The sequence below is a fragment of the Chanodichthys erythropterus genome, chromosome 24 (assembly GCF_024489055.1).
Source record: "Chanodichthys erythropterus isolate Z2021 chromosome 24, ASM2448905v1, whole genome shotgun sequence".
Lineage (NCBI taxonomy): Eukaryota > Metazoa > Chordata > Actinopteri > Cypriniformes > Xenocyprididae > Chanodichthys > Chanodichthys erythropterus.
Genome location: NC_090244.1, coordinates 15,215,970 through 15,234,349, shown reverse-complemented (window position 1 = coordinate 15,234,349; position 18,380 = coordinate 15,215,970). Strand labels below are relative to the sequence as shown.

General features: G+C 37.4%; 2 protein-coding genes across 2 annotated transcripts; both read right to left on the bottom strand.

The window, feature by feature from the left end:
- Window positions 1-9,596: 9,596 nt before the first annotated feature.
- On the bottom strand, window positions 9,597-11,082 carry kcna1a (potassium voltage-gated channel, shaker-related subfamily, member 1a). Its single transcript, XM_067379420.1, has one exon. The coding sequence runs from the start codon at window positions 11,073-11,075 to the stop codon at window positions 9,597-9,599; it is 1,479 nt and encodes a 492-aa protein (XP_067235521.1). The 5' UTR covers window positions 11,076-11,082.
- Window positions 11,083-14,637: 3,555 nt separating this feature from the next.
- On the bottom strand, window positions 14,638-17,938 carry kcna6a (potassium voltage-gated channel, shaker-related, subfamily, member 6 a). Its single transcript, XM_067379239.1, has one exon. The coding sequence runs from the start codon at window positions 17,936-17,938 to the stop codon at window positions 16,511-16,513; it is 1,428 nt and encodes a 475-aa protein (XP_067235340.1). The 3' UTR covers window positions 14,638-16,510.
- Window positions 17,939-18,380: the final 442 nt, after the last annotated feature.

The following is an 18,380-nucleotide window of genomic DNA, read 5'->3' as shown; positions in this document are numbered from 1 at the left end:
TGTATAGATTGAAGCATGCATTAATATCTGCATTACGCAGTCTGTTGCGACCATCTGATTTCAGAGCAGCGCAGTCAGGGAGATGGGAAAAATGCTTTATCAGGTAATCAGGACACATGACACATGAAGGAACTCAATCTGAGCGATGCAGTGTGATGCGTTTCAGACGGTCGCAGATCGTTCAAAGCTTTCCGAGGACACAAAACACATCTGAAAGACTCAAGACATTAATGTTGCATTCAGATACAGTAAAAGTCTTGCATGATGACAGCAGGATATGCATGATTCATCTGTTTTGAGTTGCGCAGAGTTTCTGTCTTTAAAGGGAGTGACTAGCAGCACTGAACGTGCCAGAGGCCTGACTAAGGGAAATGCAAAGTCCCATTAGCCTGACTTTCCATCTGATTTATGAGTATTTACATCTCTGTGTTTGTGTGTGTGTGTGTATGTGTGTGTGTGTGTGTGTGTGTTCCCTTCAGAATTAATTCAGCAAATGGTAAAGTATTTATAAAACAAAACATGTGACAGCTTGTGCACATAGAATGTGACAACCTAACCTGACATGAAAAATACTCTTGACCTGTAAACATTTATATATATATATATATATGCCAAAATCTACCTTCATTGCATAGCTGTTTCTTGTCTGAAAGTATATCAGTGTGTTTTTATTTTTTATAAAAAAATTTATAAAAAATATATAATTAATATAATATAACTATAATACTATTTTATTTAGACAAATACTTTGGGGCAACTTTCAAGATACAGAAGGGTATTAAAGCACTGGATTTTTAGTATTATATAATTTATTGTAATTTCAACACATTATAAGCATGGAACATTTGGGAATCCTGTGCTAAAATTCAGGCTCTAAGTAGACAATACATGGATGTATATATTCAGGATTTATAAATATATACTCTGACATAACTATATATTCATAATTTACATTAATAATTTAGACATAACTATTCAGATGTTCAGATTTATATATTCAGAGTTATAAATATATATTCAGGATTTATAAATATATATTCTAACATATAACTATATATTCAGATTTATATATTCAGAGTTATAAATATATTCAGGATTTATAAATATATATTAATATTTACAATTTACATATAATTATTTCCTGTTTGGCCCCCCATAATATATATATATATATATATATATATATATATATATATATATATATATATATATATATATATATATATACATACATGTGTGTGTGTGTTTATTTGGTAAAAAATATATAATTAATATAACTATTTTATTCTACATTTATATATTCAGGTTTATAACTATATATTCATATTTACATTTATATATTCACAATATAATTATTTCCTGTTTGGCCCCCCATAATATACAGTACAGTCCAAAAGTTTGGAACCACTAAGATTTTTAATGTTTTTAAAAGAAGTTTCGTCTGCTCACCAAGGCTACATTTATTTAATTAAAAATACAGTAAATACAGTAATATTGTGAAATATTATTACAATTTAAAATAACTGTTTTCTATTTGAATATATTTCACAAAGTAATTTATTCCTGTGATGCAAAGCTGAATTTTCAGCATCATTACTCCAATCTTCAGAGTCACATGATCCTTCAGAAATCATTCTAATATGCTGATCTGCTGCTCAAGAAACATTTAATGTGTACAATTGTACAAAATATTTGTGTACAATATTTTTTTTCAGGATTATTTGATGAATAGAAAGTTCAAAAGAACAGTGTTTATCTGAAATCTAATCTTTTGTAACATTATAAATGTCTTTACTGCCACTTCTGATTGATTTAATGCATCCTTGCTGAATAAAAGTATTAATTTCTTTAAATTCTTCTCAAAAAAATAAAAATAAAAATTCTTACTGACCCCAAACTTTTGAACGGTAGTGTATAATGCTACAGAAGCTTTGTATTTCAGATAAATGCTGTTCTTTTGAACTTTCTATTCATCAAGGAATCCTGAAAAGAAAACTGTTTTCAACATTGATAATAATAATAAATGTTTCTTGAGCAGCAAATCCGCATATTAGAATGATTTCTGAAGGATCATGTGACACTGAAGACTGGAGTAACGATGCTGAAAATTCAGCTTTGCATCAGGAATAAATGACTTTGTCAAATATATTTAAATAGTACACAGGTATTTTTTATTACAATATTACTGTTTTTACTGTATTTTTAATTAAATAAATGTAGCCTTGGTGAGCAGACGAAACTTCTTTTAAAAACATTAAAAATCTTAGTGGTTCCAAACTTTTGGACTGTACAGTATATATGTATACAAGGAATCTGACAACAGCCGGTGCTCCACACTGAGATCTGATCTCCCATCATCAAATGTGTCTGTGATTACATGAAGAAACAGATGAAACTGAGACAAACTACTGATGTGCCTAAGACTTTTGCACAGTATATATATATATATATATATATATATATATATATATATATATATATATATATATATATATATATATATATAATAGTTAATATATATTTATATTACTCATTTTTATTAATATATAATAAAATTGGGTAATATACCCTGCTAGGATGTTGCCCCAAAGTATTTATTCTCTAATTGACCCAAGGACACCTTGCCTGACCTCAGATCACATACATCTCGGGGCCTCCATTAGGGCGGTCTGTTTTAGTGCCTGAAAAATCCTCAATCAGTGCAGCAGACGGCAGAGATTACGCAGACTGAAGCTGCTGTTAATTGTGAGGCAGCGTTTCCAGCTCCATCATGGCACAGCTGGAGGATCCATGTGAATGATTTTAACATCACAAGATAAAACTGTTTTAGGACAGGGAACACATGCAGATCACTCTCATCCTCAGCACCAGGACGCATGTGGTCGGCCAGGACAGGACAGAGGGATGAGACCCAGGAGCCCAGAGCTCGCTCCTCGTGTGTCTCTGCCTCAGGAACTGCACTGGGCCTGACGCCAGCTCACCCCACCCCAGCTCCAGCCTGCAGAGGACTGCTGCAGCTCCAGAGGGCAATGCAGAGGAGGAGAGAGCAAGGGTACTCCAAGCACAAGCCACTCCAATATCGTGTTTTGAACTCTCAAGGGAAACCAAATGTGCCTGATGTGCGTGTATATAAAGGAAACGGGCGGTAGATGGATTGAAAGCAGGAGATAGACATCTTGTTGACAATGTAAACTGCCCGTTCACATCCTTTTGTTGTCATGTCAGTTCAGTGTGAGCTGGATGACTAGGGGCTTTCTGTTACAATACACATATCCACACAGAAAGACCCATAGACCGTCCTCATTACCATTATGATCACCTTACTAAAAGGGTTAATTCACCCAAAAATTAAAATTCCGTCATTAATTACTCACCCTCATGTCGTTCCACACTCGTAAGACTTTTGTTCATCTTCAGAACACAAATTAAGATATTTTTGATAAAATCCATTGGCTCAGTGAGGCCTCCATTGACAGCAAGATAATTAACATTTTCAGATGCACAGAAAGCTACTAAAGATGTATTTAAAACAGTTCATGTGACTACAGTGGTTCAACCTTAATCTTATGAAGTGACGCAAATATTTTTTGTACACCAAAAAACAAAAGAAAATAACAACTTTATTCAACAATATCTAGTGATGGGCGATTTTAAAACACTGCTTCATGAAGCTTCGAAGCTTTACGAATCTTTTGTTTTGATTCAATGGTTCGGAGCGTGTATCAAACTGTCACATGAACCATTGAAATTTCTAAACGTTTCGAAACACTTATGACGTAACGAAGCCTCGTTTACTGAAATCACATGACTTTGGCAGTTTGATATGCGCTCCGAACCACTGATTCGAAACAAAAGATTCGTAAAGCTTCGAAGCTTCATGAAGCAGTGTTTTGAAATCGCCCATCACTAGATATTGTTGAATAAAGACGTTATTTTGTTTTGTTTTTTGGTGTACAAAAAATATTTGCGTCACTTCATAAGATTAAGGTTGAACCACTGTAGTCACATGAACTGTTTTAAATACATCTTTAGTAGCTTTCTGGGCATCTGAAAGTGTTAATTATCTTGCTGTCAATGGAGGCCTCACTGAGCCATTGGATTTTATCAAAAATATCATTAATTTGTGTTCTGAAGATGAATGAAGGTCTTACAGGTGTGGAACGACATGAGGGTGAGTAATAAATTACAGAATTGTCATTTATGGGTGAACTAACCATTTAAGGATGTTTTTGAAAAGTCTGAATTAAGGACAGAGTGTCCAGTGTTCAGCTCTGCACTGCAGGATATCCATCATATGTCTTTTATCATGACTGAATTTTTGTCACTTTCCACAAACAGGGCCTTGAAACTCTTTTTCATCAATTGGACAATGAAATAAATCACAAACATTGATCAACTCACACATCAGTTGTGGTAAACGGAAGCCCAAGCATATTTGCTTGATGTGTGAGAACCAATGAGGTTCTGTTTATGTTCGCTGATCAATGTTTAAATGTGAATAAAAGCCTAAATTCAATCTGTTCATCATATAAAGTAATTGTCTTTTCAGAAAATTTGGACTAAACAGCTCGAATCACATGGATTAGTTTTAAAATCTCTTTATGAACTTTTTGAAGCGTCAAAGTGGTAGTTGCGTAGCTGTCAATGGAGGGACAGAAATCTCTCAGATTTCATTAAAAATATCTTAATTTGCGTTTTCAAAGATGAACGAAAGTCTTCCGGGTTTAGACTGACATGAGAGTGAGTAAATGATGACAATTTTTTCAACCCTTTAAAACCCTTGTTTGTGTCATTTTATAGTCATAACAATAATTATAACATCAAAATGATAAAAAAAATTGTACAATAATTTGGGTTACAAGGTTAAATGTTTGGCAAATGCAGTCGACTGAAAAAAAACGGAAATAAAACTATTTACTTGTCATCCAGTCATGCTTAAGAAAGTGTTTGAATGGTGTCACTTTCTGCATGTCACATTTTTTATGTAATATTAATGCAGAAAATCATGCAGCAACAGGGTTGGTCATAAATTACGTTTTGGTCATTAAAATGATTTCATAATTAAAAAAATATATTAATCATTTAAAAAATAGTTCTTACTAATAAGCATTGAATATCATTTCAACAGATTATGATACAATTATGATATTAAATATTTAAAAAATTCTATGCAAGATTTAAAAAAAAAAAAAAAAAAAAAAAAAAATAGAAAAACAACCAAATAAATAAATCAAGTAAAAAACATAATGCAATTTTTTTTCTCCTTTTTTTTTAAATTACAATTTTATGGATACAGGCATTTAATGTGTTTTAAACTAACTACTTTTCAAGTTTATTGTATGTTAGATAATTTATCAAACATAAAAAAAATGCAAGTAATGGGACACAAAATTGTAGCGCATTCATGAAATGTGGTATTTACTTGTGTTATCAAAGCTATAGCATTTAAAAACGTACCTCCAAAAACCAGTAACATACACCTGACAGCTGATAATTAAAAATTTATTGATTTAGATGTATGATCAAATCATATTTGACATAAGAAACAAAAGAACCCTTGCATAGATCACAGACCATGCCTTTGTCAATGTACGACAACATTAAAAAAATAACTTAGCATAACAAAGATTAAAAAGAAAACGTACAGAAACATGTTAAGAGGACATGAACAGTTTGACCAGATGTACATGGAACAACCATTAACATGGAGTCATCATCTGTCTAACATAAACACGTAGCTGAGATGGTCAGTAATGGCTGTATGGACTCTAGTTTGGGTATGTTTTGTCAAATGCATCATTCCACGACATTATAATCCATGACTTGTTTCATTCAGCATCCTGAAAGCAAACAGCGAAATCTCAAATGAAGCCAAAATAAATAATTAAACTGAACACGGAAATCTGATCAGTGGAGTTTGACGGATTAAAGAACTTTTCCCAAACAAAAGGGAACAGAAATAACGTTGGCGTATTAATAATGAAGATGGCTTTAGGAACAAATGACAGCAAGGGCTTAAAAAAATGATGCAACCAGAATATAGTTGATCCTCAGTTTTGAAAGGCTAAGCTCATGCAGTCTTCCATACACCATGCAGATTTTTGCAATTGCTAGGTTGCTGTCGAGTTTTGGTTTGGTATGGCGGTATGGAGTTAAGGTTATTACAAAAAAAGTACAACGTACAGTACATTTTCGATGCTAATGCCATTATTTTATTTCATGATATCGATAATACAAGCTATAATCTTCCTATATATTTGTAATGGCTTGTCTTATGGACTCGTTTGTGAGTCTACTGTAGTTTTATCAAGGGCATGGGTTTGTTATAGCACAGTTAACTATAGTGCCACATGGACATAACATGGTAATATAGCTAGACGAGGCCACGCAGGTGAAGAAAATAAGTATGTCTGCAACATCCTCCAAAAGGCCACAACCTGGGAGCACACCTAGGGTTCCTCGTTTTCCGACAACTACCTTTCACGTCGGGTTATGACGGCACGTCATTCGTTTATTTTTATTATTATTCCACTACAGTGTATTTGAACTTTTATCCCTTCTTGAAATAAGGTTAGGAAATTCTGAGCGATGCAAAACTCCAAATAAATAAGTCAAAATGAATAACATGTAGCGTGTTATGGATTTACACCTTTACAGACTCAACTGATAAAAGACCTACCTCCTTTTTAAATGTTGCTCACCTCATATCAGAGGCAAAATAAACTTCTTAGTACTACAGTACTAACACGATTTGCTTCAAGAGGGAAAATTTCTGTTATAGTCTCTCAACGTAAAGTACATGAAAACTTAATTTAGCCAACTAACACATTATCATTGATGGAAATAGTTTGTTCTCTTGCATTATAATAGGTTTAAATCTCTATTCTTATAAAAAGTTTGCTTGCCACAGCCCTTGGTAAATATCAAAATAAGCATTCTGGAGCAGTCCTGTAATACACTTAATCCCTATTGCTATGATTTATGGTGTAGTTATTAAATATAGGATTATGCATAGCACCATAGGGTTTGATCACCACTCACATGCCCAGTGGAAACAGTTTGTCCTTATTTCATCAGTTTCATTTACATTATCAAATGAAGCTGTTGTGATAAAATGATTTGTAGCCTGGTAATTCTAGGTAAAAAGTAACATCATGATTTGTTTTGTTTGCTAAGCCCATTTTTATGAATTCTGAACAAAAAACACATGAATAAAACCCTGAATACTTCTTCCTGACACAGAGGCGACTAAACCCATGTTAGTGTTATAGGAAACTGCCCAAGGAAAAATACTGCTGTTTGCCTTTGATTACAATCACACCTCACGGATCAATAAAGGTCACATGATTAGGCAACTTGTTTACGAGCTGGTCTAGCAGACTTGCTTGTGTTTGTTAAACGGAAAAGACTAATTAATCGTGGCTATTTTAAAGCCATTTTTTTTTTAATTATCAAGAAAAAAGGAAAAGTTGCGCTCTATGCAAACATTGAACAAAAGATTTCACACTGAACTCGTTAAATTAGTTAGGTCTGCATTCAAATTTGGTCATTATAATACACCATAGTCTTAATTTGAAAGTCTAAACTTTAGTCTTTTTGAGAATCTACGTTGTACCCTGTGGTATAGGAAAGTCTGTGCTGTTGTCTCTTCCCAGATCTCGCTCTTTTAAAAAAGGACTAAACCGTACAACAGAACCAAAGTGAATGTTGATTGTGCTTAGCAATGGAGCGTTACAGATACAAGGGGTCAGGGACGGTCGCATTGTTGCGTTTGTTGTAAGTGCTTGAAAAAAAGGCTAATTCTAGGGCACACTAAGTGTATTATTTCTGACGTATCCTCACACTTCACAGGCTGTTATGTATCTCGTGTTCTGCTCTGCAGTGAGCTGTGCGGCGACCTCACTGAGGTAGACTCTTTATTATGGCACAACATAATCAAAACCACAACGAAAGGCAGATCGAAAACTCTGAAAGGTCCTGTCATGTGAAAAGTCTGATTTCATACTCAAGCTCAGCTGTCATATGAAAACACAGAAAATGTTTGCGTTTGTGCCTGACAACCATGTGTCACGTTCAACAAAACAACAACGGAAATGAAAAGCACTCCGAATACACTGTAATGACCAGCCTCGACATACATTATGACAGTTCCAGAGCAGATATTGTTCCCTTGCCCTGCCTAAAACTCCAGTTACTCTGAGGCACTTTCACCTGTCCGGTTGCTGATAGGGTCAAAGGCACTAGCAACTAATATGAGAAATTCTGCCATGTTCTCTTTTGCATCCTGCTAAGATAAATTAAGCGATTTTTGATATCGTAAATCTTAAATTTGATCGCAAAATGGAAGCGTGAAGTATAATTGCCCATAGTTTTCTTTTTTCTTTTTTTTTTTCTTCTCATCAAGGAGAGAGAATGCCCATGCACTGCACTATTTAAGTTACAATATTATTATTTTTTTTTTAACAGGTGCGCTTAGTATGAGTATATGCATTTGATAGTATCTTGATAGTTCTTTTTCTGTGTCTTTGACTACTTTTTAGATTGAAAAGTTTGCATCCCAGCGTTGGGGCTTGCATATATATTTTGTCACATTTCAGAAAATGTCAAGGAATTGACGTCCCTAGTTTCCCTGATTGTAACAACGACACCCTTATGAGGTATCTCAATTGCAACAAGCTGTTATACCGATGTCATGCATTAAATATACTAGGATACACAGTACCTTAGTTGAGTAGGCCATAATGCAGGTTCTTTTGACATGCTATGATATCATTAAGATTCTGTTTCCCGTAAGGTTAAACATTCAGTCTTTAAATACACCTAAATGATAAGCATCTCAAATCATGACACACTAGTGCACTTTTCATGGCGACAAATAAGGAGGTTGATGGAGAGAGGGAGCTGATGGAACCGAATGCAAAAGAAAAGCAAAACAGGAACAGATGTCCTATCGTCATGAGGTAATGTCCGACGCATGCCAATATCAAAACGAGGATAATCTAAACATGCTAACTATGAGGCTCCTCTTTCGGCATTGTGCTGTCTTATATCTAAAGGGCATGGCATTTAATCACTTGGTGATATCTAAATTACAGCATCTGCTGGAAAATAGCAGCAATGCGGATGTCCATGAGGCGATGACCTTGGCCTCCGTAGCATCCCAGCAGAAGATAAGTCTGTTCATATAAGGTGCTTTGCTGGTCAGTTGGGGAAGACCACCTACGGACGAGGCGTCCACCGAACACTGCACTTGGTCTTTTATGCACTTTTCCTGGATGCAATGTGCAGCTTGCTGAAATGTAGTCTGCAGTCCATGCGTGAGTTTTTAGTAATCCTGTCGTCGAGAGTCCTTCAATGCCTGTGGACGTTAGCTAGGTGCTCGTGGAGGCTTTTTTTCGGAATCATCCTCTTTGGAAATGTATTAGACTAAGTATCATCTGCCTCATTTGCTGCAGTTATGTTCTATATGTTTTGGTGTAGTATTTTTCTTTCGTCTGCATTGTAGAGATATTCGCATTGCAAGGGCTCACGAGAGGAGGTAAAGTAAGCATTCATATGTGACCGGTCAGTACTTGACTGAGTTTTCTACTGTGTCTCTAGACATCGGTTAGCAGCTTACTTTTGTTCACACAGTTCTGATTAGTGATAGTGCAGTTGCCAGTTCTGAGGTTGGCCTCTCTGAAGTTGTCGATGCTGTTGTTTATGTCTCCGTCTATCTCCATGTACTCGGACTTGCTGACGGTCGAGGAGCTGCGACGACTGGAGTCGGAATCGGATGCGATGTTCGGGTTGCTCACGTTGAGGAGTTGGGCCTGCTCCTCTCCTTCGGTTTCTCTATGGTAGAAGTAGTTGAAGTTGGACACGATGACAGGCACGGGGAGGGCGATGGTCAGCACACCGGCGATGGCGCACAGGGAACCCACAATCTTGCCCCCTATAGTCACTGGCACCATGTCCCCGTAGCCTACGGTAGTCATCGACACAACCGCCCACCAAAACGCATCCGGGATGCTGCTGAAGTACGACTCTTTTTCCTCGGCCTCTGCGAAATACACAGCACTGGAGAACAATATGACGCCAATGAAGAGGAAGAAAATGAGCAATCCAAGCTCTCGCATACTGGCTTTGAGGGTCTGCCCCAAAATCTGAAGGCCTTTGGAGTGCCTTGATAGCTTAAAGATCCTGAACACCCTGACCAGACGGATCACCCTGAGGATGGCCAGTGATGTTGCCTGCTCGCCTTTTCCCTCCTTTCCATCAGCCTCCTCTGCTAACTCTGTGCCCAGCGTGATGAAGTAGGGGATGATGGCCACGATGTCAATGGTGTTCATCATATTCTTAAAGAAGGCCGCTTTGCTTGGGCAAGCAAAGAAGCGCACTATCAATTCAAATGAAAACCAGATGATACAGAGGGTCTCTATAATGAAGAAGGGATCAGTCAGGATGTTTGGTTTGTAGTAGAAGGTGGTGTTGCCAATAGTCTGTATACGCCCTGCAGGGTCCTCTTTCAGTTCAGGTAAAGTCTCCAAACAGAAAATGACGATGGAAATTAAAATGACCATAACTGATACGATAGCAATGCCTCTGGCCGGCCCCGAGCTCTCGGGATGCTCGAACAGAAGCCAGATTTGCCGTTGAAACTCCTTCTCTGGTAAGGGCCGCTCTTCCTCGCGGATGAAGCCCTCATCTTCACGAAACTTCTCCATCGCCTCGACCCCAAGTTCATAGAACTTAATTTCTTCCGAGAACATATCCAATGGGACGTTTGCCGGCCTTCTCAGTCTTCCACCAGACTGATAGTAGTAGAGGATGGCATCAAAACTCGGACGATTTCTGTCAAAGAAGTACTCGTTTCTCAAGGGATCGAAATACCGCATCCGTTTCTTTGGGTTACCTAAGAGAGTATCTGGGAACTGGGCGAGAGTTTTGAGCTGGGTCTCGAAGCGCAGCCCCGCTATATTGATGACCACTCGTTCGCAGCATTCATGATCATCGTGGTCAGGGGGGTAGGTGTCCTGCGGATGTCCCGGCACGGCAGAGGTCTCGTCCATGTTGTCCCCAGCCACGACTGTCATCCTGCAGGTCAAAGTTGGAGCTCCGCAGGAGTTAATTTAATTGAGTAGACATCCAATTGCCCTCCCAAGGCGTCGCTTTCCTTCCTTTTCTCTGATTCCAGATCTTTAAATCTATCTCGGTCCCCGGGTATAGGGTATAACTTGATCTCTCCTCAGTGTGGCCCCACTGCGGTTGTCACTGATTCGACCATCGCTCCTTTCCGCTGCATCCACTACGGCTGCCTCTGTCACCGAGTCAGAGAAAAATGGATCGAACAGCGGCGATATTTGCTTGCTCAGCAAGTTCACACTACTTATTTATTTATTTACTTGTTATTGTATGTATAAATTACAGAAGTGCACAGCCTTAAGGGCACAATTCTGAATCATTATGCTCATTTAGGTTATTGAAAAGATGTGACAGGACACTGTCACTTTTGCTCCATCACCACATACATGCACATCTACTTCTCACTATATAGGGAAACATACTATTAAATAGCATAGATGTAAGTTTGAGTAAATAAATTGATAGGAAAACATGAAAATGACTTTTACTTCAGGCTGATACAGGCAGTTATAGTGCTCACCTCGCTACTGAAGGAATGCGTCTTCTGCCGGCAGTCTCCTGTCAGTAATGCACCCTCGATTCCCTTTTGTTGTAGAAAATGCCCTTGTTAAAGCTTCTTCACATCTTCTCACTTTCAAAATGTTCGGCTGCCCTCCATAAATGTCACATCCATAACGGAAATGATTCACGACATTCGCACGCGATGCAATAATGAAAGAAATATGGCTTTGCTGTGTATTACAAAGCTTCACATTCAGTTTAAATGAGGGCTAAAAGACAATAAGCGGGAAAAAAGGCTAAAAGAAAACATGAAGCCGCAACGTCCTCCCTCCGCTCATGCTCGTGCGGCGGCACCTTGGTGTAAATGGCTTATACTGCATGAGAAATTCTAATGCTGCAGCTCAGCTCAGGCGGGAGATACATTAAGGGGGCAAAAGCGAACCATACCATTTCCAGACATTACTGCATCAGCAAAATTTCCCTCTTACGAGTAGACAAGATGACGAGCGGTCTATTTTATCTGGACACACTGACAGGGGGTATGGAAGCGAAAGGCTTCTTAAAGGGGCGATCAATAAGGGGAGAGGGAATAATTCCTTAATCATGCCCAACATATTGTTGCACTGTATTGCACATGGGAGAACGAGGAGCGGGAGAGGGGGGTTGGACAGTATGGGGGAGGGGTTCGACGCAATGCAGACCGCGCGTGGCCACAAGTGCTTGTCCACGCAATGCGCGAGAGCATTTATGTGCCAACACTGGCGCAGTATCTGATTCGCCGAGCACTAATGTGCACAGATACTTTAACTGACCACACTAACCAATAACCACAATAAAAAGACGACTTCTCTAAAGTGCTCTTCTTCGTGCAATAATGCGACTTTTTTCCATCCAAAAAGAGGTTATGGAGCTGCACAGCTCCATGCGTGTTGTTTGAGGCTAGATCGTGCGGGGGTTGGAATATTTTTAGAATAACGTGGGTGTATGTACTTGGACGGACGGCGATTTTTGTAGCACCTCGGTTAGAGCTCTTGCCAGCATATGCCAATTATAGGCATTTTCATCCTCCGAAATTTCACATTTATCACTCTCAAAAATTAACTGGATTAATTTTTCTTAAAATCTTTGAATGTTTGAATTTGTGAGTTATTTGTTTTAACATTTTGGTCATTTATAATAGTGCGGAATCATTCTCTATAATTCACAAATATCTATCAAGAATACAACCACTGTTGTGCTAATGATATCCGATGTGACAGAAAAAGAGAAATCATTTTAAGATGCAGTTGGCATGTGCCAGTTATTATATTCGTGTTTGGGAAAATGTACAATTTTCTAAAAAAAAAAATAATAATAATAATATAGCATAGGCTATATATATATATATATATATATATATATATATATATATATATATATATATATATATATATATATATATATATATATATAGCATTTATACTAAGTAGCCTACTATTATAGTTTTCAAACTGTTTTGATCAATGAATATTCCTCAGAAATTGCTTTAGGTGTCTCCATTTACCTTGAAAAAACGTGATATTTTACTTGAATTTAGCAGACAATAATATTTTAATAAATATTATTTATGATATTGTAATAATAATGAAATATTATTAAAATTTTCAAACATTTTTAAGAATTCCACTCATTTTATTTATTTATTATTTATTTTTGTTATTTTACAATCTCTGTTACACCGCCAAGATGTTTATTTTAAGCTCCACTAAAACTTTAGAAGCTTAAATGTATTTAAAAAACATAACTGACCTAGCCTATATATATATATATATATATATATATATATATATATATATATATATATATATATATATATATATATATATATATAACTTAATTAAGGAAAGTATTATTACAATATTAATCTGATGATGAATTAATAATACAATCATTAATTAAATTAACACAAATAACTCCTACACGTCTGTAGATTCACCAGTAGGTGGCGCACAAACATCATCAAACGATGTAAACACAAGAGAAATGATTGATTGATCAGTGCATGACGTCTTTTCATAGTATCAGTAACATGTAACACAATACGTGGCTTAATTAATAAAGGGAAAAGCTTTAATAAAAAGATACATAAAATAAATATAGGCTAAAATATATAAGATGATCTGTGAAACGTAGACGGTATATCAGTTGATCTGAGTTGATTTACTAATTGGTTTCAGATAAATCTTGATCAGCCAACCAGAGTACGAGCACAACAGTTTTCATTGTCAGGCACTGTTAGAACAGCAGCTCCAGTGAGCTCTTAACTGCTAAATATCATGAATAAGAAATGGGCAGCCCTTTCCTCCACTCAGGAGGAATTCAATGACTTCCCCTCAATACATGTAGGCCTACTTTCGGTGCAGTGATTAGTTCAGTCAACATAAAATGCATTGGTAGTCATTAATCAGAGCTGTCTGAAGTGTCATAGATCCCACCTGTTATACATTATTGATGGAGTAATTGTGCAGTTTTGTAAGTTTTTCATCTCTCTGTTTAAACTGACTATGACCAAATTACTTTATCTTGATTTTGGAGACATAATATAATTGCACACCTCGAAAAGTTGAATCTGAATCTAGTCAAACTGTATAAACAAAAATATATTATTTTCTTTTAAGTATAGACAGCAAGGTAACATGACACAATGCTACAGTGAACACGCATACCATTTTTGCACGTTTGTATAAATATAATGCAAAACGAATGCAAAATAAATACGGTTAAAATGAAATTTACAATATCTTTCACAGGATAATATTTTTGATCACTCAGATATTAACTATCACAGGAAAAAAAAAAGAGAAATGATTCAAACTAATTTTGATTATGAATGTGACAAAATATTTATTTAGCAAAAATAAGTTAATTCATACCTCATTAATATGTTAAAAAAATAGTTAATTCACTTGGTCTGATGTCATGTTGGCAGGTTAATAACCAAAACAAATTTTAAGGTAACAATTATATCTAGTGTCAGACCAGTTTCATTTTATCCTGAGCAAGGGCAACATGTGCAAAGAGCAACTCTTGAATTTTTAAAGCACACATATTACATATACACACAAGGCAGAGATATTTTAAGAGCAATAAGGCAATGACATAATGAAGGCTTAAACAAAGCTTAAATAAATGTATAAATAATAAGTTCAAGATTACAAATATACTACAATATATTACAAAAATCAGTGGCGGCCTGTGAGTTAACATTTTTACTTTCACTTTTTTTATATCCTTCATTAATTTTGTATTTCATCATGGTTAAATTTGAAAGTTTCGCTTCACCTGTTGTCTGACAACAAGTTTGATGACGCACTAACGTCATACTGAAAGCATGTGTAGGCCTATATATTTTCACGATATGTATTTGCGTTATGTACATTAATAGGTAAATGGAAAAAGTTAATTGTATTACATTCCTTTCGACTACACACTTACTCTCCTCTGACGAACCGTCACGGACAGAAAAGTTTATAATGCACACATATTGCAAGTTTACGAAGGCAATATGAACTTCTGTCTTCTTTATAGAGAAGAAAATGCCTTCATACACCTGCTGCATCCTGCAATAGAAGTACCATCAAGGCGGTGACACAGATAATGAGACATGCACCCATCAGTGAATGTGACATTTGCGTTCTCAAACAGGTTACAGGTAGGCTGTTGGATGACTCTCTACAGATTCCTCACCCAGCCGCAAGGGGGCGATCAATACCCATTAGATCACATAGGTCCTTTTAAGATTGAGCGGCGCTGTCCACTTGAACAAGTAAACAAATAATTTACTGTTTACATAAAGCACCTTCTCTCAGTGTAGGAACTTGGCACACTAGTTTCGAATTCAACTAATGTGAATGTCACATATATTGACTAGTCTACAGTCATTCTCTAGAGTTGGAGCTCTAGAAACAAGAACCTCCAAAGTAGGCTATAGAGCGTATGCACGTGACGTCACAGTCGACCGTTCTGACTGCGGTTACGCCCACTGAGTGGCAAAAAGACTGAGTGGTTTTCAGCGTGAATGCCGCGTCAAATAGCTTTGACACAAAATCTGAGGTATATTTTTACAGACTGCATACAGAAAAAAGAAGCAAATGGATTGCTGCTATTCACAGAAACAGCTGGACTCCAGGCAGAGAAATGTTGGATTTTGGGGTAAAATCATATCCTATTGTATTGTTATATCTATTGTGTTGGCAATTCAATGAAATATTTACCATCTTATATTGTGCATAGCCTGGTGTTTTAAATAAACACTGACAAAAACTATACAAGTTTTAGGGCTGGACGATTTTACGATTAGTGTTGCCAAGTCTGCAGTTTTCCTGCGGAATTGGGCTACTTTTACAATGTTGCCGCGGGTTGTTTTTCATTTCCGCGGATTGAATGCGAATTTTTCCATGCTAATGTTTCCCCCCCGGAACACGATTTTTACCATGGGACCCCCCTGAAATGCGACTGGGCTAGTTTTGGGCTGGTTTTGAGGAGAAATTGGGCGGGTTTTGTTGTGAAAACCTGGCAACCCTGAACGATATAACATTGTTATAGCCTAACACTTACCTATATTGTATTTATATAAAGCATTAGCAGGCAGATTTGCTTTATGTGTTTCCCCGAAATCAGGTGCACATAAATGTCAGGAAACATGATTCCTGGCTGCATCTCAATATCTATGGATTAGGTTTCTTTAACATGCTATAAGGATTGTTTTTGTTTTACTCGCGTTTTCGCAGTTCCCCTATTAAATCCAGTCACCAGGTTCTTTTGCCACTCAGTCCAGCTGAGGGAGCGCGTTCCGGCGGGAAAGTGACGTCAATGCACCCTCTATACGGTACTCTTTTTGGATTTCTTATACATCTGTGAGTTTGTATGTATGTTCCTCTGATGGATTCAAATTTGATATGCTTAATGAATTCCAGTCGTCATCATTTGAATTCTCTGATATCACCAGAGAGGGTTTACTGTCGCTTTTATTTCGGTCACATAGCGAAGACAAAGGGCGGCCACAAGTTACGTGCGTATATTCCACTTGCTCCTCCGCGTTGTTTTCTCGGTGATAGAAGTAATTAAAATTCGACACGATAACTGGTACAGGCAGTGCGATTGTAAGAACTCCTGCAATGGCACACATTGATCCAACAATTTTGCCTCCAATTGTGACGGGGTACATGTCACCATATCCAACAGTAGTCATGGTAACAACCGCCCACCAGAACGCGTCAGGGATACTAGTAAAAGACGATTCTGGGTCGTCCACTTCGGCGAAGTAAACCGCACTGGAGAACAATATAATGCCGATGATAAGGAAAAATATCAGTAGTCCAAGTTCTCGCATACTCGCTCTTAGGGTCTGGCCGAGAATTTGGAGACCCTTGGAGTGCCGTGAGAGTTTGAAAATCCTAAATACGCGCACCAAGCGGATAACTCTCAGTATGGCGAGAGACGTGGTCTGTTGTGAGCTTGCTTCGGACTCAGAAAGGTCTAAACCTAAAGTAATGAAATATGGAATAATAGCCACAATATCTATGGTGTTCATGATGTCTTTGAAGAAGGCAGTTTTGCTTGGACATGCAAGAAACCGTACAAGCAGTTCAAATGAAAACCAAACAACGCAGATTGTCTCCAACAAGAAGAATGGATCGGTGAATGTACTCGATCTTTTTCCTGAAGTCGTTCCGTTCGGCGCAAGGTGGTTATTGAACACACGATCATCCTCTTTAAATTCCGGCAAAGTTTCTAAACAGAAGATAACAATGGATATCAGGATGATCATTACAGATACTATAGCGATGATTCTGGCTGGCCCTGAGCTGTCAGGATACTCGAACAGCAGCCAGATTTGACGCTTAAACTCACTGGACGGCATTGGCCGTTCGTCTTCTTTCAACAAACCCTCGTCTTCTCGGATTTGTTGGATGGCGTCATCACCGATCTCGTAAAATTGGATTTCATCCATAAAAATCTCCACCGGCACGTTGATGGGTCTTCGAAGCCTCCCACCTGATTGATAGTAATACAGGATAGCATCAAAACTTGGTCTGTTCCTGTCAAAGAAGAACTCGTTCCTCAACGGGTCGAAGAACCGCATCCTTTTAATCGGGTCTCCTAGCAACGTGTTCGGGAATCTGGCGAGTGTTTTAAGCTGTGTTTCGAAACGCAGACCTGAAATGTTGATGGTGACGAGCTCGCAGCACTCCTCAGGACGATCCACTTCGCAGAAGTCCTGGAAGGGAGCAGCGTGGTCCACCACGGTCTCATCCTGGTTCTCGCGGGACATCTTTGCCCCTCGAGAGTGTTGTCTGTTGTTCCTCCACGACTTGCCGCCACTCCACCAGTTTTTTGGATCCGATAGCTCCAGTCTGACGGAGATCGAGCCCTAAACTAACTTCTAAAACTTTACTATCTTCTAAAACTTTTTTTAAAATTGATTTATTTGGTGTAAGGGAATAGAAGTCATTCTGACAACATGCTCAGCAGAGAGCTTAAACAGATATAGTACCCCTCAGACTGCTTAAGACTGCAAAGGGTGGGCTGACTTTGATTGGCACACTGAAGCAGAGCGCATTGGGTGTTTTGAACTTTACTGGCACGAAGTTAGAACCCGTAATTTGAAGACTGAAGAGCTTGACGTTGTTTTTATTCATTGTATTATCAAGTACATTTGAATTATAAATATATAGGGCTACATAATATATATAAAATATCATATTTATGTTTTG

Coding starts and splice junctions, on each gene's coding strand:
- kcna1a (XM_067379420.1), bottom strand. CDS start 11,075: ATGACAGTCGTGGCTGGGGACAACATGGACGAGACCTCTGCCGTGCCG.
- kcna6a (XM_067379239.1), bottom strand. CDS start 17,938: ATGTCCCGCGAGAACCAGGATGAGACCGTGGTGGACCACGCTGCTCCC.